This window comes from Peromyscus maniculatus, chromosome 7 (assembly GCF_049852395.1).
Source record: "Peromyscus maniculatus bairdii isolate BWxNUB_F1_BW_parent chromosome 7, HU_Pman_BW_mat_3.1, whole genome shotgun sequence".
NCBI lineage: Eukaryota > Metazoa > Chordata > Mammalia > Rodentia > Cricetidae > Peromyscus > Peromyscus maniculatus.
Genome location: NC_134858.1, coordinates 115472293 through 115499550, shown reverse-complemented (window position 1 = coordinate 115499550; position 27258 = coordinate 115472293). Strand labels below are relative to the sequence as shown.

Below are 27258 nucleotides of genomic sequence, written 5' to 3'. Positions count from 1 at the left end.
AGAGATTTCTGTCCCAATAAACATTACATTTAAATTTTACTTTATGTGTGGGTGTTTTGTCTCTGTACCACTTGTGTGCCTGGTGCCTGCAGAAGCTAGGAGAGAGGACATTGGAACCTCTGGAACTGGAGTTCCAATAGATGGCTGTGAGCTGCCATGTGGGTACTGAGAATTGAACCCAGATCCTCTAGAAGAACAGCCAGTGCTTGTAACTACTGAGACATCTCTCTAGCTCCTAAATATATCTTTAAAGATCTTTTAAAATAAAATTTTACTTAGAGTTGTGAATTTTTTTTAGCAAAGTATTGACTTGTCAACTGAGCAGATCGAGGGGAGGAACAGTTTAGAATGCTGGAGCTAAAGTTCTGCCTTTTCTTCCTCTACAGTGTTAACACGGTTGGAGCAGTGAGCTGTTTTTCTGCCTGTCACCTGTTAATCTATCTGTTATCTATTTGCCTATAGCTATGTATCTATCATCTATTTATAATCTATTACCTATCATTTATCTTTAGGCTATCATTGCTTTATAACTCTGTCATTTATTATCTAAAATTTATCATTTACCTATAAGCTATCATCTATGTCTATCTGGCATATCATCTATCTGTTCATCACTTATTTACCTATCACCTATCTGCCTACCTATCACCTATCTGTTATCTATGTATCTCTCATCTGTCTATAATATCTAATCTATCTATCTGTCTGTCTGTCTGTCTGTCTATCTATCTATCTATCTATCATCTATCTTATCTATCTATCTATCTATCATCTATCTATCTATCTATCTATCATCTATCTTATCTATCAATCTATCTTTATCTATCTATCTATCTATTTATCTATCTATCTACCTATTGATCGATCTATCTATCTATCTATCTATCTATCTATCTATCTATCTATCTATCGTCTATCATCCATCCACATAGCTTTCTCTCACTTTGGCAGACGCTGTGTCAGTGGTTAGTATTTTGGTAGCTCATCATTTTTTGTGGCTAGCATTAATTCAATTCTACAGAAAATTTAATGTATCTTTTCTCTCTTTTTTTGCCTGTCAGTTGTGTCCAAATGTTTCATATGGATTCTGGGTATCATTTCTTTTAGAATTCTTTTTCATCTTGTCTGTGACCGTATCAAAACATTTTATTGCTACAAAGATGCAATTTATTACTTGTTTATTATCCTTGAAAGGTGTAAGTAGGAATAAATTTATGTTGTAGAAGTTGTTTAAATTGAAAGAAATAAGTTCAATATTTGATTGTGACAGATGTGTCAATGAGTTACTTTTTTTTTTTTAAAGGAATCAAACTTATTTTAACTTTTTTTTGAAAGTTGGCCAGGAATACTTTGTCCTGATCCTTTCAAAGGGAAATATGTGACCTATGACCAGGATGGAAATGTTGAAAAGTATCACATAGAATTTCTGGGTGACCCCCACTCAACAGCATGGATAAGTGCAACATTTGTTGGACATTACAGTCTCACATTAAAGGTAGGTACAGTGACATAAAAACTTTATTCTTTTTGCAGTTTCTCTTACTTCTTGTAAATTTTTTATCTCAGATTTTAAAACATAGTTACATTTGGACTTATAAAAACAAAACAATGCATAGTATGCTTTTAAATTGAAATATGATATTTTTCAAAGCAATTGTGGATACAAAATAGCCATGGGAGTTTAAAGCTTTTCCAATGGCAATGTAGTAAAATCAACTAAGGAATGCACTTTTTAAATGATTTTTTTTTTTTTTTTTTTTTTGGTTTTTCGAGACAGGGTTTCTCTGCGTAGCTTTGCGCCTTTCCTGGAGCTCACTTGGTAGCCCAGGCTGGCCTCGAACTCACAGAGATCCGCCTGGCTCTGCCTCCCGAGTGCTGGGATTAAAGGCGTGCGCCACCACCGCCCGGCCTTAAATGATTTTTTTAGATTGTCATTTTTTAAATTCTTCTGAGACGAAGTTTCTGCATCAGTCACAGGAAATTAATTATGGAGTACAATAAGCTTTTCATATTTCAAACTGATTATTCCATTACATTAACTCCTTTGGTGTCTTTGCACTCTTTTTAAACTTTAATTTGCATACTACAATTAATTTATAGATTGGATTCTCAGGCTAGGGATGAGAGGTGAGCTGTACCCATTCCCAAGGAGTAGACATAGTGCACACAAGCCAGCTAAGCTACCTGGGCTTAAGCCCAACACTGAAGTGTTTTATCTACAAACCATGCTATCATTAAAAACCTGATAAAAAGCAGGAGTCATAAATATGGATATCTTTAACTCACTTTTGATTTTTTTCAGTAGTGAGAAGGATATATTCAGGTCTATACCTCAATATATATGTAGATAAATCATGTAATCAATCTCAGTAAAATTAAATCTGTGGTAATTTGAGATTGTTTTAAATGAGTTTTACTTTATCTTTGGCATATGTAGCATTTTTGTACAATTCAGTTGGAAAGCAGAAGGAAACTGTTTGAGTGTAAATCTGTAATCATGATAGACCACCACATGGACCTACTTCATGTTAGTTAACCAACCGCCTCACTATGAAGCCCCTTCTTGGCTCTCTGCTTTTGGGTGTATTTCTAGACAGATCTGCTGGTAACCATAGACAAAAGTGAGGACTGTGTCTTCCTTGTCCTCTCCTTCCTTGTAAAATGTGGGGACACCTAGCTACCCACAAAGCTGGCTGCAGATGCTAGTGTTTAACAGTGTGGCAGTAAGACTAAGGCATTTCTAAAATGCTATATTTAATTGTAAGCACAAAAGTCAAAGTGTATTGTAAGTTATCGGAATACACACTATCTTCAGTGTTGAAATTTTGTCAGGATTAATTTACTATCAATCCCTTGGGCTAGGGAAAAGTCTGATAGAGAAGATAGCCAAATCTTCTGGAATCAAGAGCTGTATGTTTTTGTTTTTAACCTATTAAAGGCTTCAGCAGAAATCCTTGTACAAAGATCAGGAATTCAGAGCTGCAAATGCAAATTGACAATGCAAGGATTGAGGATGAGGAAGTGAGGCTGGGAAGGGTGGCTGCTTCCCTTCTCCCTTTCCAAGTCCCCAGCTGGCGATCTGTGTGGATGACTTGCTAGATACCCACAGGCTCTCGGCTCTTTCCTTGACTGTCATTCAGGCTCCACTTCTGCCCTTAGCTCTCCTATCCCCACCTTTTTCTTCACCTGAACCTTTGAGATAGAATGAGGATGCCTTTGTGGGTCTCTTTCATTTCCAAAATCAAGTTCCTCAAATTCAGCTGTTATATGCCAAACTCTTCTACTGGGCCCAGATTCCCACTCTAGGTTATCTAAAGATTCATGCTCACTAGAGAGGGGAAACTGAGGGATGACAAAGGCCTTATTGTTTCAGTTGCTTAGGAAATAATGCAAGATCGACTTAGGAAAGGCTGATAAGCAAGTAGAAAAAAGGTCCCAAAACAATGCATATGAGAAATTGGTTGAAAATGATTAACTTCAAACAAGGAATAAGTGACATTTTCTAGTATTTTGGAGACATAGATGATACTGACCCCAACTTACAATGCTGTTGCCACAGTCTCCCCGGGATTTAATGTGTGGTGATCCACTCTGTCCAACAGCTCCTAGATAATGAAGTGCTAACTCTACATTGTGCTACCTTGGTTCTGAAATAATGGATGATAGACAATACAGGCTTTCTTAAAATTCCTTCTAGGGCGTGGAGAAGAGGGATATAAATTATACAAGGTGTTTGATCAGATTTTTTCTGACACCAGGTGAAGGATTCTAGCCATAGATTGTTCTGTCTATAGCTGGCAAAATCTTATTTCATAGCTTGGTTCAACAGATAATTAAATATTTTAGAATCTCCATTAACTATGGACTATATGTTTTGTAGTACCTATATAACATGAGGTAGAAATAAATTTGTCTTGAAAGGCAGTCTTATATGCATTTATCAGAAAATGAAACTTTTTGTTTTATATAATGAAAAATAATTCTCCCTTTCAGTTCATTCATGTTTGTTTACGGGTCTGCTGACTTAATTTAATTGCTGAGCTCACAGAAATACTCAGTTGCTGCACTGCCTCTACATACAAGTGGAAGGCTTTCCTTTCCAATAATTATTACACTTATTGATACTTTGAGGTATACTCCAAAAAGAGCTAAAGGCAATGTAGAGTTAGCATCTCAAGATATTGGAGCTCCAGGACAACCATAAAACATTAAATCCCTGAGAAATTTGGGCAACAAAATTGTAAATTGGTGTCCATATCATCTCTAAAGTACTGGAAAATGTCACCATCCCTAGTTTAGACTGTAGACTTATAATTTCTACCAGTGTATTCATATATTCTTCATTAGTAGCTGTACAGACACCTAAAATCCATTCCTCCCATGTTAAAGAACACTTCCTTCACTTAAGGGTTCGGGAAAAAGATTCTGAGATGATGGACTGGGAGACATTAAGGTTCTGTTTTTATCTAGACAGTAACCACAATGGTAGATCTGTCCAGTATAACTAGTTTGATCTCTGGCATATAGTAAAGATTTGTGACTTCCAAGAAAAGCTTGGGCTATATAGAGTTAATATTAGTTAGCTTGTGGTTTTAGTGAAGTAGCAGCTACCTATCCCTGCATCAGGCAGCTGTTACACAGTTACTGGAGAAACTTACACAGCCCTCAATAAAGCAATAAATCCACGGGAATCTGTTTTAAGAAGTATTAGGGAAATTTATTAAGGTAAATTGAGGAAATACACTCATGAATACAGAACAGAGTAGACAGCTGGAGTAGTCCTCTGATCTGACCAGGAGCAAATCCACTTTACAGGCAGGAGCAGGGAGAAGGGGCATGTGACCATACTCCCTCTCCTTTTGAGAGGTCTTGTACAAAGGAAGGAAGCACCACCTCCTTCGGGCCGTATCCCAAGGTCATGGGAAGAGCAAATACTACTACGTTTTCCCTTTTTGTCTAGTAAAGAAGGTTTTAAACTTAATGCAAACTATATACAATAAAAATGATTATCAAGTATTTTCCAGGAAAAACAAAGGGTAATAACATAAACAAACATGGAACTACCACCAACAGGAATAACATCAAACAAGAAAGAAATGCTAAATGTCCCGAAATGTCCAGAACATAGGTTAATGTCAAGTTACTGAGATTACTTTAATTGTTGTCCTATCTTGAAGATTCTAACTCTAGTACTAATCTGTTCTAGCTTAGATACAAGAAGATTGTAACTGTAACTATCTAGTCTTCAACTCCATCAAAGACTTGAGAAGGAAAATAATGCCTGGAAAAACAGAAAATGCAAGCAAGCAATTTCCGAAATTCTTGCAAGAATAGACAGAGACAGCTGGCAGCCTGGATAGTCACTTAAAGTTTCTCAGCATTGTAGGGGCATCCAATTTGGCTACAGGCCTAGAATATCTGGCAGACAATTTTCAGAAGCAGAAATTTTGAAAGGCCATCTTACCTTGTCTTGGCAGAATTCAGTAGTTGCTTTTCCTTGTGTCCTGCTCCTGAAAGGACAGTGTTCATCTGTAAGCAGTCAAGGCAAGGGCAGTTATTTGTCCAGCAGGCCAATTTAGAACAAGAAGGAGACAAACTCCAAACAGAAATGTCTAGAAGCCCAACATTCTCTCAGGATCAGATCCATGCTGCCAGGAACAATCATATTTCATGTCAACAGAATTCTGAGTTATCAAAACATTTAAATGTCATATTCTCTAGGTCTTGAAGTTTTGAAGATTACCTATCCATCTGACCTATGTTTCTTTAAATCTGGACAACTTAACTAACATAACTATAGAAATGACAAGCATGAGTGACAATAGTTCTGTAAGTCTTCTCTACCTAAATAACCTAAGGACCAAGGCTTTACATTAACAAGGTAAACATTCTGTAAGCAGATGTACTATATAAGGACAATGACCTTAAAATTGTGACATTACACAAAATATCTTAAACAGAGGTAGAAATGTATAATGCAATATGCAATGACAACAATATCCTTAATATGTATCAATATGCAAAATATCCTAAACAGAGATAGAACATACATATAGTATGGTTAATATTACATTTGTATCAATATATAAAATATTTCAAACAGGAGTAAGAATATGTGTATAATACAATAAATATAGTTTTGTATTTATATCAATATACAAATTATCTTAAATAGGAATATAGGAATAATTTACATTTGTATCAAATATATAAGAGTCTATATCAGTGCAAATTATCCAAGACTGATAGTTTGCTAAATCAGTTTATTAGTCCATACAATAATCTACCTTAATATTCTATACCTATCTATTCCTCCCCCTTTTTTTTCTAAAGGAGAATACTGAGTCTAAATTTTATTGCTCCACCCCAACCCTATAACCATCCATCCATAACCCTGAGAAAAATGAAACTTTGAGAGAGGGGGCATAGTTTTCTTAGAATTACTTCCTGCTGTTTAGGGGGTGACAGTGTCTCTGTGGTGCTGTGGGATGTTCTGTATAGCAAATATGTTGCTCTGATTGGTTAGTAAATAAAACACTGATTGGCCAGTAGTCAGGCAGGAGGAAGTATAGGCGGGACAAAGAGGAGAAGAATTCTGGGAAGTAGAAGGCTAAGTCAGAGACATTGCCAGCTGGCACCATGACAAGGCGTATGTGAAGATGCCGGTAAGCCACGAGCCACATGGCAAGGTATAGATTTATAGAAATGGGTTAATTTAAGATATAAGAACAGTTAGCAAGAAGCCTGCCATGGCCATACAGTTTGTAAGCAATATAAGTCTCTGTGTTTACTTGGTTGGGTCTGAACGGCTGTGGGACTGGCGGGTGAGAGATATTTGTCCTGACTATGGGCCAGGCAGGAAAACTCTAGCTACACTGTGGGGTCCTGTAAGAAGGGTGAGAAAGATTTGTGGGCACAGGAAATCTTTTGACTACATCTCAAGGTCAGCTGACCAAAAAGGCCCTGTTCCTAAGCACTGGGGACGTTTACTCTTCGGCGTTGTCTATGATCACAAGGTTGCATACAACAAAGATGATGGCAATTGAGGTTGCTTCCCTTCCATTTGCAATCTCTTTTCTCCTTAGCTGAAGTGGCTCCCAGTGTGGGAAGAGATCAAGACACTTTGTTCCTCACCTTGAGAACCCACCTTTCCCCTCTCTTTTTAGGGGCCTGACATTAAAGATAAGAATGCTAAGATTCTAGACAGCAACTGTACATACAGGGAAGTTAGAAAAGGACTGTGTATGCTGAATGGCACACTTGGGCTGAGAAGGCCTGCAGTTAATTGGAAAGCTAACTTTAAAAAAATAATTTATTTTTATTTTATGTGCATTGGTGTCTTGCTTGCATGTATGTCTGTGTGAAGATGTCAGATCCCCTGGAATTGAAGTTACAGACAGTTGTGAGCTGCCATGTGGGTGCTGGAAATTGAACCAGAGTCCTCTGGAAGAGCAGCCAGTGCATTTAACTGCTGATTTGTCTCTCCAGCCTGGCTAATTTTTGGGAGAAAGCCTGTTATAATGGTGCTTAGATTCATGTACTCACTGCTTCCTAAAAGAAATTAGCAGACAAATTAATGAAGGAAATGAATTTATAGTCTGGCCAAACTAGGGAGAGAGATTTCTAGTTTCTCTTCTCCTCTTATGTAAGTGTTATAGTTTTATAAAAGACAAAATAAAAGCCAGGAAATATGTATGTGTTAATTTAAGTTGTCAGAACCCAGAGCATGTGAACTTGCTTTCTGGAACGTAGGTCCATCCTCTGGCTGACACCAGGGCTTCAATCTTTTATCACTTCCTCTAGCATGGTTCCATTATTTCCACAGTCTAATAGCAGAGGGAGGGACATAAGCATCTCTCTTGTTAATATATCCTCACTGATAGCTATTGTAAGTCTGCAGCTACCACAACTGAAACCAGACAGACAGAAGCCAACTTCTGACGAAAAGAGAAGATCTGGTTCCTAGAGTTACTGCATCGTTGTTCTTAGATGTCTAGTTTTTTTTTTTTTTTAAACAAGTCAATCTTTTCCTGAAGGGGTGACCTTTTATGTATAATATTCAAATATACTAACACATGAAAGATAACATCACTTTGTTTATGGATACATTTAATGTCCCTTGCCCTTCCCAACTTTCAAAACATAATAGTGTAGCTGGAGTTTTCTCTTGTCCTGCCTGGCCCACAGTCAGGACAAATCTCTCTCACCTGCCAGTCTCTCACCCACTCAGACCCAACCAAGTAAACACACAGAGACTTATATTGCTTAAAAACTGTATGGCCATGTGGCTCAGGTTTCTTGCTATCTGTTCTTATATCTTAAATTAACCCATTTCTATTCATCTATACCTTGCCACATGGCTTGTGGCTCATCAGCACCTTCACATGTTGCTTGTCATGGTGGCTGGCAGCGTCTCCTTTCAGCCTTCCTGTTTCCACAGTTCTCTTCTCTGCTTGTCCTGCCTGTACTTCCTCCCTGGCTGCTGGCCAATCAGCATTTTATTTATCCAGAGCAATATCCATGCATAATAGAATACAAAATATAAAATATTTTAAATATTATAAAAATCACAAGAAAAAAATAGATTGAAAATATTTTTATCTGAGTTCTCATGTTTAGAGGCAGCTTAATTTGTTTTGAGTTCATAACTGTTGGGGGTGGGTAGGAGCATGCTTTGCCTAAGACTATTCTGTCCTGGAGGAGCTTAAATAAAACATAGTAGTTGCAGAAAAGGATGAGTGTCATGGAGAGTATGTGATTCCATTTCTCTGACTGCAGCAAGGAACAGAGTTGGTAGAAGACAACAGTGCCCTCAACGAGGATAAGTAGGTTGAACAGCCTTAATGGACAATGAAATAGGAAATAAAAGTGGGCATGGGATACATCTGAAAACAATGCCATGTTGTAAGGTCCCATGACTCTATATAAACATCTTCTGTGCCGCACCAACACCCCTTGAGGCCATATTATGTTTTCTGACCAAATATACTGTGGAGCATTGCTGTAGAACCCATGTTCTAACTTCTGCCACTTGCCCAGGTGAGCAGATGATTTATGTAGCAAATCACAGTACGTGGATGGTAGCAGTTGCATGGTGAGTATGACAAAAGCACTGATCCACACCATAATGAAGATGCTCACATGACCAGTGCATGTGGTAATACTGGGTACCTTTCACAAAACACAGCAGGAGAAATGCAACGTAGTAGGCACTGAAGAGGGAGTTGAAGAGAACTTCCTTGATTCTGTGGTTGAAATCTGCTTTCAAACATTCTACCTCATTGTAAAATGAGATCAGGAGATAGGGGACAGCTGTGCGTGGGGAATAGGCATAGCATTATTAAACTGTTCTTTTAGAGACTCCAGCAATAAGGAAAGGAAATCTTTGGATGTGGCCAAACTGCCCACACTGGAAGCACCTTTTTCTACTGCCTGATGCTGAACCACATAGTCTGTGAGAAGAAGATGGGTTCTACTATCTTGGTGGAAACAGCAGAGAGGAACATAAACACAAATGGATAGCCAAGGAAGAAGAGATTGAGGACTGAATGGCTTCAGAAGAGATTAACCAGGGTCCAGCAAAGCACCCATCCACACAGAGTAAGAGGCACCGAGCAGGCCAGTATCAGAGCTGTGTAGTGTATCATAGATGCTGTCTTTAAAAATGACTGGTCTTTCTCAGGTAGGGATCCTTTCTCTGAAATGAGGGCCGGTACGAGCCTCCTGACAATCATTGCTGTGATGAATGCTGCCAGGTGATAATCAATGAGATGAAAATTCAGTGAAGTACAAGATGCAGGATGATTGAATGGATACCACCACACAGTCTTCTAGATGGTGATGTACTGAATGAACAGAACAATCAGCAGGTAGATGAAGAAAAGAAACTCAAAGAACAGGCTCTAAGCTACTGGTTAGTCAGGAATTTGGCAATGACAAACAGGACCTGGGGTGGTTAAGGCTGTGATAGATGGGACTGGAAGGCCAATAGAACTACCATTGCTGTTTCTCAAGCCTGTTCCATCGCCACAGCCACCACCAACGAGTCTGTATAGAAGGTAAAGCTGACTGGCTTAGCTGCTGCTGACTGGGATCTCTCCTTCTACTGGGCATGTCCAGGAACCAGTCAGTTTCCAGTGCCACCTGCAGTTGCAAACCAGGCTAATGGTTGTCAACTTATTTCAACTGCATGGGACAGGCCGGCCATGGAGCAGGATCCTTGGGAAGAGGTGGTGGCTTTACAGACCCGACCCCAGGCACCCGAACTCTCTTCCTCCTTTGAAGTGCTCCAAAACAGTTGCCAGGTCACAGACAAGACACCACTGGAGAGTCCAAAAATTGTGTCGGATCTCTAGGTTACCAGGCCCAGACTGGGAGTTTGTGCCAGAGCCGGAGCTAAAGCCAGAATCAGAGCTTGTCTCCATCACTGCCTCAATTGCCCAGGAGCTTGATGTCCAGTTTTCAATGAAAATTCTTAAGACTGTAAAGAAATAGGGAACTATGGCCCATTTAAAGAGAAATAATCAACAAAAAGTACCCCAAGAAAGACCTGATGACAGACACAAGAGATAGGCTATAAAGCAACTGCCTTGAAGATGCTTACAGAACTAAAGGAAGGTATTGAGTCTATGGAATGTCATATAGATAGGTATATGGGAATATCAATAAGGAGATAGAAAATCAAGAAGCAAACACAAAAATCTCTCTTGGTAGCTTTCTCTCTCTGTCTCTCTTTCTCTGTGTGTACATGTGTGTTTGTGCATATGCAGATGTACATGATGGGGTTGATTGAACCCTCAGCCTCAAGCTTGCTGGCAAAGTATTCTACCAATGAGTAATGCCTTCTGTTCATAAAAGGAAATACTGGAGCAGACAAGTTCAATAACCAAATGAAACATTTTTTATTCACATTTTTATGTGCATAAGAGAATAATTGACTTAAATAATAATTTGTTTACACTGAAGATTAAAATAAAAAAGTAATTTTAATACCTTCAAGAATTGAAAGGGTTGGGGTAGAACCCTTAAAGGAGTGAAGCTTTTGTGTATTGCCAAAGATAGGCTGTTGTAAATTCAAATTTGGTGTTCAGGACTCAGAATTTTTAAATTATTTGTATTTTATATTTATGAGTGTTTTGTCCACATGTATGTAAGTGCACAGTCTGGGTATCTTGTGCCCATGGAGGCCAGAAGAGGGTCCTGGAAACCCTGGAACTAGAGTTAAGGATGGTTGTGAGCTGCCGTCTGGGTACTGGGAACTGAACCCAGGTTCTCTGGAAAAGCCTCAAGTGTTCTTAGCCTCTGAGCCATTTATCCAGCTCCCACAATTCAGGGTTTAAATATACTTTTCATGTTACTCACAAAGAAAAGAGCTAAAAAGATAATAGCACGGGTGGATGGCCTGGCAGTCTGCATCCTCATCCTGTGTGATGTTGTTTACCACTTGCTGAGGTTTGTCTTATCTGTGTTTATAGGGAACATTTGCCAGAATTAGTCATTATATCCAAGGAGGATTTATTCCAGAATGCAATGATGTATCCACATATGACAGTCATCAGGGCAGTGTACAATATTAACAGGATGAAGAAGAAACATAATTTTAACTGATGCAAAAAACTATTAGGCAAGGTTCCATACCCTTTGTGATAAAAACACTCAACAATTAGGAGTAGAAGGAGACTGCCTCCACATAGTGAAGTCATTTATGAAAACAATGTGGTAAGCATCATGCTCCCTGATGAGACTGAAGGCTGTTCTTGCAAAGGCAGGAGCAGGAGGCTGGTGTCCTCTCTTACCCATTCTAGTTAACCTGATCTTCCACAGGAAAGAAAGAATGAACATCCAAACTGGAAAGGAACAGGGAAATCATCTCTGTTCACAGAGAGTATGAAATTAATACAGTTTTTCCATGGGACACACACACACACACACACACACACTAGAAATAACAATGAAGCCATGCAGTGGTGGCATATGCCTTTAATTCCAGCACTTGGGAGGCAGAGGCAGGCGGATCTCTGTGAGTTCGAGGTTAGCCTGGTCTACAAAGTGAGTTCCAGGAAAGGCACAAAGCTACACAGAGAAACCCTGTCTTGAAAAAACAAAAAACAAAAAAACAAAAAAACAAAAAAACAAAAAAAAAAAAAAAAGAAAAGAAAGAAAGAAAGAGTGGATTAAGCAAAGTACTGGACACAAATTCAATTTCCAAATGTCAGTTACATTTCTATACACTAACTATAAACAACCTGAAAGGGAAATCATTAAATCAATTCTATTTAATTATGTATGTGTGTGCGCGCCTATGTGTGGGTAGATGAAAATGATTCCAATATCTTAAAGACCAGAAGAGGGCATAAGATCCCCTGAAGTTGAAGTTACAGGAAGTTGTGAGCCACCCAGTAGAGGTTCTGGGAACAAAACTCAGTTCCTTTGCGAGAATAGCAAGTACTTGTAACCCCTGAGACATCTCTTCAGCCCCTGAAAATTTTAAAATATTATTTTTATTACTTTTATTTGTGGTATGTGTGAGTGTGAGCATCCACAGAAGCCAGAAGAGTATGTAGATCCCTTGGGTATGGGAACTGAGCTCACAGCTCTCTTTTCTTGTGGTAATGACTGGTTATGTTAGTGGTGTTGCTTTGCCATCTCCTTGGCCAGGATTCTGCCTGACTACATTAAACTAAAGCTCCCTATCAACACATAACGGACAGCTCAGTGCACAAAAGATAAAGGCATTTATAGTGTCAAGTTCCCAGGGTTACTATAAGAGATTCACCAGTAATAGTACTGCTTCCCAAAGGCCATTCCTGTATTCTCTTCAGAATTTGGATGAATGACTCATCGTTTGCTTCTAATTTCCCTGTCTATAAACATAGCTTGTTACTCCATAGTAATTTATCAAGTAAGAATTCTATAAATGAAACTACCAAAATGATTGGAGCACTAAATATAGCTTGTTCTGTGACCTGCTCTCCCACAAGTGTTCTGATGGCAACATGTGCTATGATAATTCCAATAAGGAGAGAGAAAGAGGAGTGGGGGAGAGTAGGAGGGAGGGAGGGAGAGAGAGGTGGGGGGAGATATGTCCACAGAAGGAATGGTACATCCATTTTCTTTTTCTTTTTCTTTTATATTTTTATTTTTTTGGTTTTTCAAGACAGGGTTTCTCTGCGTAGTTTTGGGCCTGTCCTGGATCTCACTCTGTAGACCAGGCTGGCCTCAAACTCACAGAGATCTGCCTGGCTCTGCCTCCTGAGTGCTGGGATTAAAGGTGTATGCCACTACTGCCCAGCGTTACATCCATTTTGTACATGCAGTCTTTCAACAACCATAGACAGCCTCACTGCTTGACATACTTGATCTATAGAGCTGAGGTTCAGACTGTGTCTACAGGGCCAGCCAAGTGCTAAATGACAGTGTAGATATGTCTGAATCAAAACTCCCATTCTTCTCTTTGTGCATCCCGTCAATTCACACATGTTCAAGCAGTGGTTGGCTTTATTGCTGAATATTTGGTCACATTTGCCCTACAATGAGGAAAATGTTCACGTTTTCATTTCGGTGTACATGTTGAATGATGGGAGTGCTTGGCCAACTCATTCTTCTTCCCTTGCTGCTCAGTGTTCTTCTTTGGAGGACTAAACAGTGAAGCCAACCACTAACCACCAAGCCCAAAGCACTTGACTCAACAGTCAAACCTTACCAACCCCAGGTCCTCATCAGTGAAATAGAGATTTATGATAGGACTGTCCTTGCTTAGACATGTCATCACTGTGACAAAAATTCTGATTTAAATAGTTTGCTTCATGGTTTCAGACCACAGATTTCTCTCTGTTGATTCTGGGCCCATCATGAGGCAGGACATCATGATGGCAGAAGTATGTAACAGACTAGTCTCACAGAGGACGAGAAACACAGAGAGAATGCTTTTGCTTTTTACTCCCCCGACGTTTCCCCCCATCTGAGTTCCTAGCCTATGGGGTAATGTTATTCATGTTCAGAATGGATCTTCTCCATTAGTTACTCCCTTCTGGAATGCCTTCAGAGTTAGAATTGTGCTTCATTAATCTCTTCGGTGCATGTTGGGACAATTGAGTAGACAATAAAGACTGACTCACAAAGTAGTGGTGGGGATAAACTGAGATAGTATGTGAAGCATTTAGCATAGAACTTGGTCCTCTAGTAGACCCTCAGTAAATGTTATCTGTTCCTTTAATGTCATGTTAAATGTGAAGTTAAATTGCAGTCTTTCCATAGAACCCTGTATGTATGGAAGAAGTTCTAAAGAGACAGAAGGAACAATTAGGTGGAGAATACCCTTTATTAGAAATGGAGAAAAATAGAGCTAATGATTTTCTTTGAGGACATAGCTGCAGCACATTCCTACTGTAGTGTAGACAGGAGTGCTAGGAACTGTTGAAACCAGGAGGTAAATCAGAACCTTCATAGTCTGATTCCATGATGAATGAAGGGTGCCACCATCAGCAATGCCTCAAGGACATTGGGACTTGTTTGATGGATTTTGTAAGGGGACAAGAACTACTGTCACTCACATTCTTTGTGATTGAGAGAAGCTACTTTCCTTTTCTCTATATATTCAGTTTTTCTGATTCACTCCTATTTATATGTGCTGAGTCTGCTGAATGAGTAAATTCTCTTTATCTCCTATGAATTTAGATAGCTGTGAACTTGTACTGCATTAAAAGTTCAAATCCAAGCAATGTGAGCAACTTTGTTTAGAAAGTTTATAAAGTATGGAACAGATGGCCACCCCTCCCAATATATAAGGCTCACTAAATTGCCCTCAGAATTATAACCCCATATGGGTAAAGTGAAGCTGCCTTTCAGTGAGTCTTCCAGGGGGTTTCTTAGAGTAGGGAAGAGTTGTGAACTAACTGATTGAGACATTCTTTCATTAGGTGTGGTGACACTTTATTTGTACTAAAATGTGATTTTATTTGTATGTTAATAAATAAAGTTGCCTGGGGGTCAGAGCTAACAGCAAGCCATAGCAGAAGCCAGGCGGTGGTGGTGCGCACCTTTAATCCAGATCACATGACAGACAGATCTCTGTGTGTTCAAGGATACAGCCAGCATGGAGACACATGCCTTTAATCTCAGTACCTATCATAGAAGACCTGGAGGTCTGTATAGACAGGCAGTGATGAGGAGGTCATGTGGTTGGGTTTACAACCAATGAGAAAGCAGAACAAAGTCAATAAAAAGACAGACACACAGGAAGTAGGTCTCTTGCTGAGGGAAAGGACAGCAGTGGCAGGAAGGGTAAGAAGGAGGTTTTAAGTCTCAGCTCTCAGCTACTGCTCTGACCTCTTGGGCTTTTAACTCTGTATTTGGCTCTGTGTTTTTTATTTAATAAGACTGTTCATCTACAATTAGGGAGTGGTGAAGCCCCAAACTCATGTAACCCTAAGTTACAGTTGGATATATTAATATCCTTTTCATTTTCTTTTCTTTAATTCCCCTCTGGGTTTTAATTTTGAGGTATAGTCTAGCAAAGGACTGGAATCTATCTGTGAATTCAACAAAACCCATGATCCTTAAATCCTAAATAAGGTCCTTTGGATGAATTTTGAAAATAATTGCCAGAACTACCACTTCTCTATTTAGCTTAGAGAACATGTCCATGCATTGCATGGTTAACTGTCCTTTTCACTGTCTTCACTGCTCTTTTGAATATTATTAATTAAACACCATCTGAGTACTTCTCTGTGATAACTATTACTGGTGTTTGTCCAGAAATACATTGTTCATAAAAAGCCAAGCTGCTGTAGGTTAGGAAACAGCGGCCATGTATGTGACTGTTGTTTTAGACCGCAGCCTTGCTGTCCATTAATCCTGCTACTTCAGTCATGTCAGGCCAGTCCTGATCTTTAAAGACTCAGAACAAATGAGCACACACTTGTTCTCAGGATTCATTTCAGCCTGTCCATGTCACCCATTTCTACCCAGCATTCCTGCCAACCAGTCAGCCTCTACAGCAGCAGGAGAGAGCTGCAGGCTAGCTGGGTACTAGCCTTTAACATCACCTCCTGGAAGCGGGTGAAGAGATAGTTTAGAAAGTAAGAGCACTTGTTCTTCCAAAGGATCCAGGCTTGATTCCCAGCACCCACATGGTGGCTCACAACCATCTATAACTCCAGTTCCAGAGTTTAACCCCCATGGGCAGTAGATACACAGGGGGTGTATAGATACATGCTGGCAAAACACTCATAAAAATCTAATTTTTAAAAAACATTACCTATTGGCCCAGTGTTGATTTTCTTTCTGCTTCATTCATTAATATATTACTACTACTTTATTATCAGTTCATATAGTAATGTTTATAATTGCTTTCTTGCTATGGGCTTAATTTAATTTTATAAAATAAAAATATTACAACTTGAAATCTGAGTGTATAACATACTTAAAACTGTACACACTAAAGTTGACTTGTTGGCTTGCCTTAAGATTACCTTTAAAATTATATTAACACATACATAAAAATTATCAATTTAGCTATATTTAATGTGCAGCCCAATGGTTAAGTTTTTAACTACTGATTAATAGTCCTAAAACATTTTCTCTAGGAATATGAAAGCGTCATTTGGAAGGTACCATATGACACTTATCATGTATCTTATAATTTCTAGCACCACTTATCTTGCATAACACACGTTAGGAGCTCCTCATAAAAGACCACAACACTGTCTTTAAGGCCACAAGCTGCTCACAGGGAGCTGCCATCACTGCAGTGCACACAGACCTTGGAGCTGGGTTGCCTGCATCCTAATTCTAGCTCTGTCTTAATAGCTATGCAGACATGGCAAGTTGTAAACTCAGCCTCCTTATCTCTGAAGTGTAATAATACATCCCTCACAGGCTTATGAGTGACTCATTAAATGAGTCATTTGTGAAGTGTTTAGGATGGTGCTTGGTGAAACTACATAAGCTTTAGATAGGTTAGTAAATTAAAAAATAGTAACAGGCTCTTTAAATAATAGAACTTCTTTATAAATGAAATACACACTCAGTCAACTTGTCTCCTGTGTGAAGAGTTCTTGTCTCATTTTTTTGGGGACTGCAGAGGCTAAAACTGTCTTCTCTGTGATCCTGACTCTGTTAAGGTAACCGAAGCTCTAGCTAGATCCCTTCCTTGAAGCTGCATGGCAGCACAGCCGGGCCTCAGCCCAGGCATGATGACTACCAACTGCAGGTTCTCAGAATCTGTCAGCCTGCTTGAAATTTGTGTTGTGTTATCTGCTAATCTTCATAAGCATATGGAACTCATAATGAACTATTCTCTGCCAACTAAAAATCCAAAAAGGCCTTCTGTCTGTTGTTTTTAGTTTCGTCAACTTGATTAAGGACTCTAAGTGTGCCTTTTCCAAGGTAATCAGGGTTATGAGAGGCCGATTCTTCCCCTTGGCACATCATTCCTCTCCATCAACATGCGGCTGCTTGCCACTGATTTTAAAAGCTGGTATTTATTTAATTTCCATATCATATTAGCAGTAAGTTGTCATTATTAATATAAGTGCTGGAGTTCTGACACTACAGTTTGCTTGTCATAGTTCCTCATAGTTGTTCTCCAAACTTTCTGTATACCATGTTCCATTTAAAGCTCCCAAAATTGATATCTTGAACCTGCTTCCCAGGGACTCATGCACATATCTGTGGTTTCACCAGGTTGGCTCTCCCCTGTCTCAGTGAACCTCAAGAACCAGTTTATATTAGATAATCTCCATGTTAAGTAGCTTTTCTCTTTGTGTAATGGAGGCAGGCAGACAGGACTGATGAGTGTGTGTTATGTTTCTTGTATTTACAACTTTGTGGAATAGTGGACAGGCTTGTGAGGCTCTGGGGCTACAGAAGCCAGACAACTTAGGCAAATTGAAAAGAAAGACTGCCTTCCCCTTCTGAGCATAGTTGTCCCTTGGAAGGAATCTGATTTTCTCCCCACTGTGCAGCTGGGACCTCTTTGTCTCTCACGTCAATCTGCTTTCAAGTCTGTTAAATTAATGGCAGTCACGCATTGGTATAAAAGTTGTTTTCTGGAGCATGTCACTCCAGATGATAGACCAACCTGTAGTGTCAGATGTGGTTTCTTAAGAACAGAGAACCATAGCATATAGCAGTTGTCACTTTCATCTTGATGTGACAAATTCGAAGTTATCCAAAACACTGTGTAAATGTATGTTGAAGTCTACATTAGTGAAAAGCTTATCTAGTACCCAAGGGCTTTTCTGATCTGTCTGTTTGGTTAACTTTATTTTTAAATTACCTTCCTATTCCTCCACCTCCACTTCTACTGTTGTAGGAAGCACCCAGCCAGGAGCTGGGTTTCCTGTACCCACTCTTGTGCTATCGCAGGGCTTGTCTCCTCTGCCCTGCATCTAACATTATAGTAAGCACTTAGTAAAGAAGTGAAATAGATCTCCTGGTGGTGTGATTTTCAGTATTTCAAGGCACACAATGAAAACGCACTGTATTCTCAGATTTTCTTATTTTGTTTCCGTTTATCCTCTAGTGCTCACTGCATCCTGATTATCTCCCAGTCTCATATAGAATACCACAGTAAATGCAGCTTGGTGTTTTTATCAACTGATTCACACTTAGCAGTGGTATGTAAGTGAAGAACATAAATTGGTTTGATTTTTAAATCCTACTCAGAATTAGTAAAATTTGTGTTTATGTTTAGACCAAGACACAGGTAAATTAGATTTTACAAGCAACGATTGTTTCAACTAGCCAATAACTTAAATACACTTTCTAAGCAATGAAGCCTTGATTATATGAAATAACCTTCCATCAAAGATGGCAGGTTACAGAAGGAGGCATCACTAGATGGCAAGCTAAGGAGACTGGCAGTGTGGCTTCTGAGCACATGAGATGAGATGATATGACTGTGTTCTGGTTTACATCAGAAGACCAAGAATCCTGCTGTTGTCCAGAGGCCTCGGCACTATGGTAGAAATCTATTAAGGAAAATAGGGCCTTCTCGTGATTAACTTTGTGCTGGTTGCTTTAATTGTGACTGGTCAGTCCACCAGAAGGGAAGGATGGAAGCTGTGGAGGAGTGGAGAAGTACCTCCCATGGTTAGCATCAGTGAGCTATGCTGCAGCTTTGAGGATGTGAGGAGTGGCATTGCCTTTCATTTTCAGGCCAAGCAGCATCTTATAATAGTGATAATGCTGTCAAATATTTATTAGGGGTGCCTTCTAAAAAGCCACTTGTATTTCTTTAGATTGTGAAATCTAGGGATTTTATCTGTATGTTTCTAAAGCTATAATACATAGGAAATAATATAAAATCATGTTCAAGGCCAGATGAGTTAGTATACCTGTAATCTTGGCTACTAGGACTGGAGGATAGGCAGCTTAAACTGAGCCTGGATTGCAGAGTGAGTTTGAGGCCAGCCCAGGAACTTGATGAAACCTTATTTCAAAAGACAAAACAAAAATAAAGGTTTTAGGATATAGCTCAGTAGTAGAACACTTGTCTAGCATTCACAATACCCGGGATTCCATCCCAACACTTCAATGAATGAATGAATGAGTGAACAAATGAACAAAGTTGTTTGGGTGAATTTAGGAGGATAAATAAAGCAGTTTCTAATATGATTTTAGTTTTTCAGATAGTACTGTACTTACTATTTATTGTCTGAAGGATAAATTTTCTAAGTCTCAGATGCTTATATTTACAGTTGTTTTTGATATTTATATTAATAAGATTTGAATTGATAGTTTTAAATTACAGAGGTTCTCACTGTATCTAAGAATTGTAATGAGAGTCTACCATCCCACAAAATATTGTATTAAAAGCAATTGATTACATTTTTTTAGTTTTAAAATTATGCACTCTATTTTCATTAGCTTTTGAAAATAATACCTTTTACAAGAAAAAAAAATGGGGCTGAAGAGATGACTCACTGGATAACAGCACTTGTTCCTCTTACAGAGGAGCTGGGTTCAGTTTTCAGCACCCACATGGTACTCCATACATCACTCCAGTTCCAGGAGTTCTGACCTCTGACCTCTGGGTGCACAAACAACACACATAGTGTGCAGACACACATGCAGGCAAAACACTCCTACACATAAAATGAAATAACATAAATTTAAAATAAGTGCTCCTAAGATCATGGACCCTGAGGTAAATCAATGATCAGTAAAGTGCTTTGTAGGTCTTCAGTGCACATGAAAATGAGGTTCTGTGTCATCTGGAAGTAATGCCATCATCCTGCTTCATTGTTTTTTAACTTTTGTAGGTGACAAAATATAACCAGATTTTGTTGTTGTTTTGTTTGTGCCTTTTATTTTACATTCAGGGTCGTCTGGGCAGGGTTTACCAATGCCACCTTTAATAAAATATATCTTTACAATACTCAGTATTTACTGAGCTCTCATACTTAAGACTCCTAAAGATATGGTATTGAATAAAACACGAATTCAGTGCCCTTGTGAGACTTAAGTTAGCAGACACGACACAGTAAGCAAATAAGGGAAGGATATGTGTTACTTGTGTATAAGTGCAATAGAGAAGAATTAGGGGACAGCCATAGAAAGGGAATACAAAGTTTTAGGGGACTAAGGAGGGGGAGGAAGACTCAGCCCTGCGGTGATATTGTGTTCGCCAACATATTGTACACCCTAATAAACTTATCTGAGGGTCAGAGAACAGAACAGCCATAATATTAAACATAGAGGTTAGGCAGTGATAGCACACGCCTTTAATCCTAGCATTCCAGAGTCTGGATCTCTGTGAGTTCAAAGGCATACTGGAAACATCTAGGCATGGTAATTAATCCCAGGAAGTGATGGCAAGAAGCAGAAAGGTATATAAGGCGTGAGGACGAGGAACTGGAGCCTGGTTAAGCTTTTAGGCTTTTGAGTAGAAGGTCAGCTGAGATCCATTTTGGATGAAGACTCAGAGGCTTCCAGTCTGAGGAAACAGGATCAGCTGAGGAATTGTCGATGTGAGGAAGCTGTGGCTTGTTCTGCTTTTCTGCCCTTCCAGCATTCACCCCAATACCAGGCCCTGGGTTTGTTTTTATTAATAAGAACTGTTAAGATTCATGCTACACAGCCCTGCCTTATTTGTGAGACTGTCCAAATCCCAGAAGCACAGCATTCTTCCCTGCAGCTGCTGGCACCACTGATTGGTCAGTAATAGTTCTTGTTTGGATTCTATTTTTTTCTTCTTCATTCCTAAAAGTAACTAGGTTTTTTTGTCTTCCTATACAGATGAATTTTCTGTTCCTTGGGTCAAACTTTGGGCTTTCCCATTTTCCTCACTGAGTTCCTCACTGGTGGGCAGGGTGAACTGTTACTAGAGTCCAGTGTCCGTGAAAGGGACAGACTGGGGCAGTGACAGAGGACATAGTTCTCTACTTGAAGGAAGATGGAAGACTGTCTTGCCTGTGCCCTAGGCAAGTGGCAGAACCTTGGAGAATAGCACAGTGACTCAGGGAGCTGATCCCCTGTCACAAAGGTACTTGACCAGTGGAAAGATCCTTGTGTCCAGGTGTGGCAGAAAAGCATTTGGGCTCTGAATTCATATTGCCATGGTGGGGGAAGATAATGACCTGCTGTGGCTTTGCAAGGCTATGCATGTCTTTCCAATTCATGTATAACATGGCCTCAAAATGACTGAGATCAAATTTCCCATCGAGGTTGGGTGAAACATGTCACAACATAAGGTAATATAACACTGCTGTTGCAGCCAAAACCTAAGATGTGAGATTTGTCTTCTTTGAGTTCCAGGTTATCACAGCTTGATTAATTCTTTGGTGAACAAAAGATCTTTAAGATACAAGGCAACAGAAACTTGAATTTGTACCAGACTAAAGGATTCACTCCACCCACCATGCTGGGCAGACCAACACATGTCATCTCTTCCTTTAGTTTTCCCCTTCATATCAGCATAAAGCAACAGCAAAAAAAATCACATTCAGTGTATTAAATGTCACCAAGAAGGGACATTTAGCTTCTTCTTTGGGAAGTTGGCCAATAGCACCTGATTGAAAGAAGATTACATGGGACAGTGGCTTATAAACTTTTAAATTTTGGACACAGCTATGAATTTTCTCTGACATAGTGTATTGCCTGTCCCTGTCCATCTGTCTGTTCAGTCTCAAGCTTTTCCTGACTCTGGAAATTGTCATGCACATTCAACTTTTCAGAACCATCTTCTTTGTATTAGTAAGATCATCTTAGTTTTCAATTGTTTCCCTTCTATTTCCATGACCACTTCTTTTAATTATTTGTATATCTACTAATTCATTTCTGTCATACTAGAGATTGAACCCAGGGCCTTATAGTTGCTAGGCAAATACTCAACTACTGTGTTAAGTTTTGAAATTTTATTTTGAGATAGAGTCTTCCTAAGGTGTCTGTGCTGGTCTTCAACTAGCAGTCTTATTGTCTTACATTCTCCAAAAGCTGAAATTATAAGGCATAACCCACTGTGCCCAAGGTGACAAGTGCCACTTCTCTCCTCTACCCTGAGTTACAGTGACTGGGACAGTGCAGCTGCCTGGATAATATAAAAGTAATGAAAGGTATGGCATTTTCTAGAGTCCATGTCTAGACTTAACCCTCCATGTTATGAGCTTGAACATTTCCTTTGTAAACACCATGTTAAAAGCCATTTCTTTGAGGGCTGGAGAGATGGTTCAGTGTTTTAGAGCACTTGATGCTCTTAAAAGGACACAGGTTCAGTTCCCAGCATCCACATAGTGGTTCACAATTGTCTGTAACTCCAGTTCTAGGGGATCTTGTAAGACGAATTACTAAACAGTCTCATTAATAAAAATCCCAGTGCCAGGTATTGGGGTAAATTCTGAAAGATCAGAGAGAGAGTACAAGCCACAGCCAACCTCACCTCACCAACTCCTCAGCTGATCTTATTTCCTCAAATCTTCAGACTGAAAGTTTCTGAGTCCTCACCTGAATGGATCTCAGCTGAACTGCTGCTAAAAGTTTAAAAGCCTAAAAGCCTCTAGTTCCTGATCCTCACACCTTATATATTTTTCTGCTTCCTGCCATCACTTCCTGGGATTAAAGGTGTGTGTCACTATGCCTAGCTGTTTTCAGTATGGCCTTGAACTCACAGAGATCCAGATGGGTCTTTGCCTCCCAAGTGATAGGATTAAAGGTGTGTGTGTCACCATTTTCTGGCCTCTATGTCTGTCTAGTGGCTGTTCTGTTCTCTGACCCCAGATAAGTTTATTAGGGTGCATAATATACTGGGGGACACAATATCACCACAGGATCTAATATCCCCTTCTGGCCTCCATAGGCACTTAGCACACTTATGGTTCATTGACATACATGTGGGAAGGCAAACAATTGTAAACATAAAGTATAAATAAATATTTGAAAAAAATTGTGTTACTATGAAGCAAAGCTACTTTAAAAATAAACATTATATATAACCATGTTTCAGTAAATTGTATAAGATCTTAATACTATAAAATGAGGACAAAAATAGTATTTCCACATTACAAAGTGAGGCATAAAAGTACACAGTAATGCGCGCGCATGCGAGCGAGCACACACACACACACACACACACACACACACACACACACACTGACCAGAGAGATGTTCTGTGACTAAGTGCATTTGCTGCACAAGAATGATGACTTGAGTTTGGATTTCAGCATCTATGAACAAATCAAGCCTGATTGGGGCCTGTAATCCCAGCACTATAGGGGTCCAAGACAGAAAGATTGCTGAGCTTGTTGGCCAGTCCACCTAGCCCAAAGTAAGCAAGCTCCAGGTTCAGTGAGAGACTTTGTCTCTAGGGAATAAGGTGGAGAGTGACAGAGCAAGACACCTATCCTTCTCTGGCTTCTTTACTTGCAGACATGCATGTGTGTTGCCACATACATGTGTAGGTGGAGGTTTCTGTCCTGCCTGGTCCCACAGCTGTTCAGTCTCAAATAGTCACACCCAGGCTTATTTTAATTACTAACTATTTGGTCTATGGCTCAGGATTCTTACTAGCTAGCTCTTACATCTTAAATTAACCAGTTTCTATTAATCTATGTATTGCCACATGTCTTGTGACTTACCTGTGTTGCATTACATCTTGCTTCCCAGGTCAGCCCTCAGCATCTCCTCTGACTCCATCTTTCTTCTCTCTGTATCTCTGCTTGGATTCCCTGCCAAGCTATAACCTGTCTTGCCATAGGCCATAGCATCTTCTTTATTAACCAGTGGTAATAACACATATTCACAGCATACAGAAAGACCATCCTATAGCATACATGCACACACACCATGTATACATCTAACCCCCAGAGAGAGAGAGAGAGAGAGAGAGAGAGAGAGATCATGCAGAACAAAGAGAGTTATCAAAACTTAGCTCAGTTTACATAAGTCTTTAAAAAATTGACATTCCATGTGCAGATGTTTCATAAGAGAAGCCATCAGAATGCTGTGGAAGTTTCTCTACTCTCTTTTCCTCATATAGGGAAAAAGAAGAGTGGTTGCTTTTCCTTACCTCATGCAAAATACAAGAGTTTTTTGTTTGAATATGTAATGCATGTACCCAAGAACCTGAGTAACAGTCTACTTACTGTTGGTCATTGTTCCCTGAGAAATCTATAGAGGGAGGTTTTCTGGTCATCACATCTGAAGAGAGATGAAGTTCTTGAGAATTGTCAGTACTCTAAATGTGCTTAGGGATGATGATGCAGAAGTGTGACAAAGAGTCCCCATGCCATCCAAGTAGAAAGATGTGGGAAAATAGCAGGAGATATGTGTTTATAGCAACTACTAAATGGAAGCCACTACCCTGTCAAGGGAGGTGCTACTAAACATACTAGTCACAAGATAGACTTATAAAACAAATAAACAAAAACCAAACAAAAACTAAACAAACAAAAATTAATACATCACAAAACACTGGCAACAAAAAATTCTTTCAAATAATACTTACTTGCATTACTAAATACTGAAGTCAAACTGTGCCTAACTAGAAGCTTCATCTCTACTGACTAGCTAATTTATGGTGTTAGAAGATGCTGTGCACACTACTGAAGAAAGATAATCATTCATTTCACCAGGCTACAAACCCTAAAACCTACAATAGTAACCTACCTGCAAGATGTTACTAGTGTAACAGTGGCACAAATGTTATGGGAGTAACCAACCACTTTAAACAAATAGGACTTAAGGCCTAATCCATGAGATGGAGCCCATACCTGACACTGCTGAAGTGGCCATGGGCCTAGGGGAAAACCTAATACTATTATTTTATTAAAGGAGCATAGCAATAAAATGACTCCTAATGACATATTGCTGTACACAAAGATGAGTGTTCTCACTCAATACTCATCAGAGAAGCTCCTCATAGGAGATGAAATTAACACAGAGATGCACAACTGGACAATGTGCAGGGAGTGAAAGACTTTGGAATACATAGTCCTAAATGGGATGTTTTCTTCAAACTCTCCTGCCTCCTACCCAAGGCTCAGGAAACTATGTGGAAGAGGAGGGCCTCAGAAAGATTCTGAATGCCAGAGGCCATGATCCAAAGAAACAATGTCTTCCAGACTCCACAAGAATGATGCAATCTGAACTCACAGACACTGTGTCAGCATGCTTAAGACTAGGTTCAAACCAGATGAATCTCAGCACTGAGATGGGGAATTGGACATGGATCTCCACTCCTAACCAAAAAGCTACTTGTAATTGTTATCTGTGGTCAAATGGGAAATTAGTTTTTTGGTTTTTTTTTTTTAAGATTTATTTATTTATTATGTATACAGAAGAGGGCACCAGATCTCATTACAGATGGTTGTGAGCCACCATGTGGTTGCTGGGACTTGAACTCAGGACCTCTGGAGAAGCAGTCGGTGCTCTTAACCTCTGAGCCATTTCTCCAGCCCGGGAAATTAGTTTTTCTCTAATGAAGTGACATTGGGTATATCAACCATACTCCAGGGTAGGCCCCATCCCCATGACTAGTTGGCCAACATAAAACAAACTTCATGTTTGTTTTTATTTTTTATATTGTCTCATTGGTCTTTTGCTTGTTTGGTCTGATTTGTGTGTGTGTGTGTGTGTGTGTGTGTGTGTGTGTGTGTGTGTGTGTGTATGTGTATGTGTTTGAAAGAGAGAGGGAGAGAACATAAAGTTAGGTGGGTAGATTCTAGGAATAGTTGGGGAGTGAAAAACATGATCAAAATATATTTTATGAAAAAAATTAATTAAAAAATAAGTAAGTTCCTTCAAGGTAAGTCACTGTTGCCAAAGACATAATGCACTTTGGACACAGAGTCCAGAGAGTATGACCTGAACAAGGATTACACAAATAGACATGCTTACATAGAAGGGAAAATTTCACAAGATCTCAAACCTAGACAAAGAACTGCAGACAACTAAGGAACGCTGAGAGTGGGGAAAATAGTGTTCCCCAGGGAAGAGCACGCCCACTGGTTATCGAGTACCAAATGATCTGCCCTGAAAATATACTACAAGTAACATTGTATGTGCTAAGCAGGTTGTATTTCTATACTTACACACACACACACACACACACACACACACACACACACACACACACACACCAATTAAAGATAGAAAGCTCATGAATTTGAAAGAGAGCAAGGGGGGGTACTTGAGAAGGTATGGAGGGAGGAAAGGGTAGGTGTAGATGATGTAATTATTTTAATTAATCTCAAAAATAAATTTATTCAAAAATAAAACACCATGAAAAATAAAATTTCTTCAAGCCTATAAAGTACCAACTATAACATTGCATATTAGCAGACCAACAAAAACCATTTTCTTTAGCTTCTTTTCTATTTCATTTTAATACCAGAGGACCAGGAAATTTAGGGAGATGAGAGGTCTGAGGTCCAGGGGAGCCACTGGTAGCTTGGGCTGTACTTCTTGTATGTGAAGTTCAAGAGCAGACTTGAAAAGAAATTTTGAATTTTCTCGAACACTCAAGTGGATACTGCTTTGATTAATTTTGTGAGTGCTATGGTAATTGGAGGACATTTTATTTGACATAGTTGCTTTGTGTAGCCATAGCTGGCCTAGAACTTATGTAGATCAAGCTGGTGTGCAACTCATGAGTTCTACCTGTCTCTGCCTCCTGAGTGCTGCAATCAAAGGTGTATACCACCACACTAGTGATATTAGTCTTTTGAATTAAAATGAATCACAGTATTACCACTGCAATACATTCAAAAATGTTGTTTATTCATTCTTGATAAACTTTAACTAGTAAGCAAGGATGTG

General features: G+C 39.3%; 1 protein-coding gene and 1 pseudogene across 7 annotated transcripts in view; one reads left to right on the top strand and one right to left on the bottom strand.

Moving 5' to 3' along the window:
* Positions 1-27258, top strand: part of Zcwpw2 (zinc finger CW-type and PWWP domain containing 2) — a 119548-nt gene that overhangs the window by 14753 nt on the left and 77537 nt on the right. For all 7 annotated transcript variants that reach the window (XM_076577304.1, XM_076577305.1, XM_042281916.2 and 4 more), the window contains exon 2: positions 1336-1495. In XM_076577304.1, coding sequence (XP_076433419.1) covers positions 1336-1495 — 160 coding nt within the window. The remainder of the gene's footprint in view (positions 1-1335; positions 1496-27258) is intronic.
* On the bottom strand, positions 8627-10194 carry LOC102925943 (transmembrane protein 39A pseudogene; annotated as a pseudogene).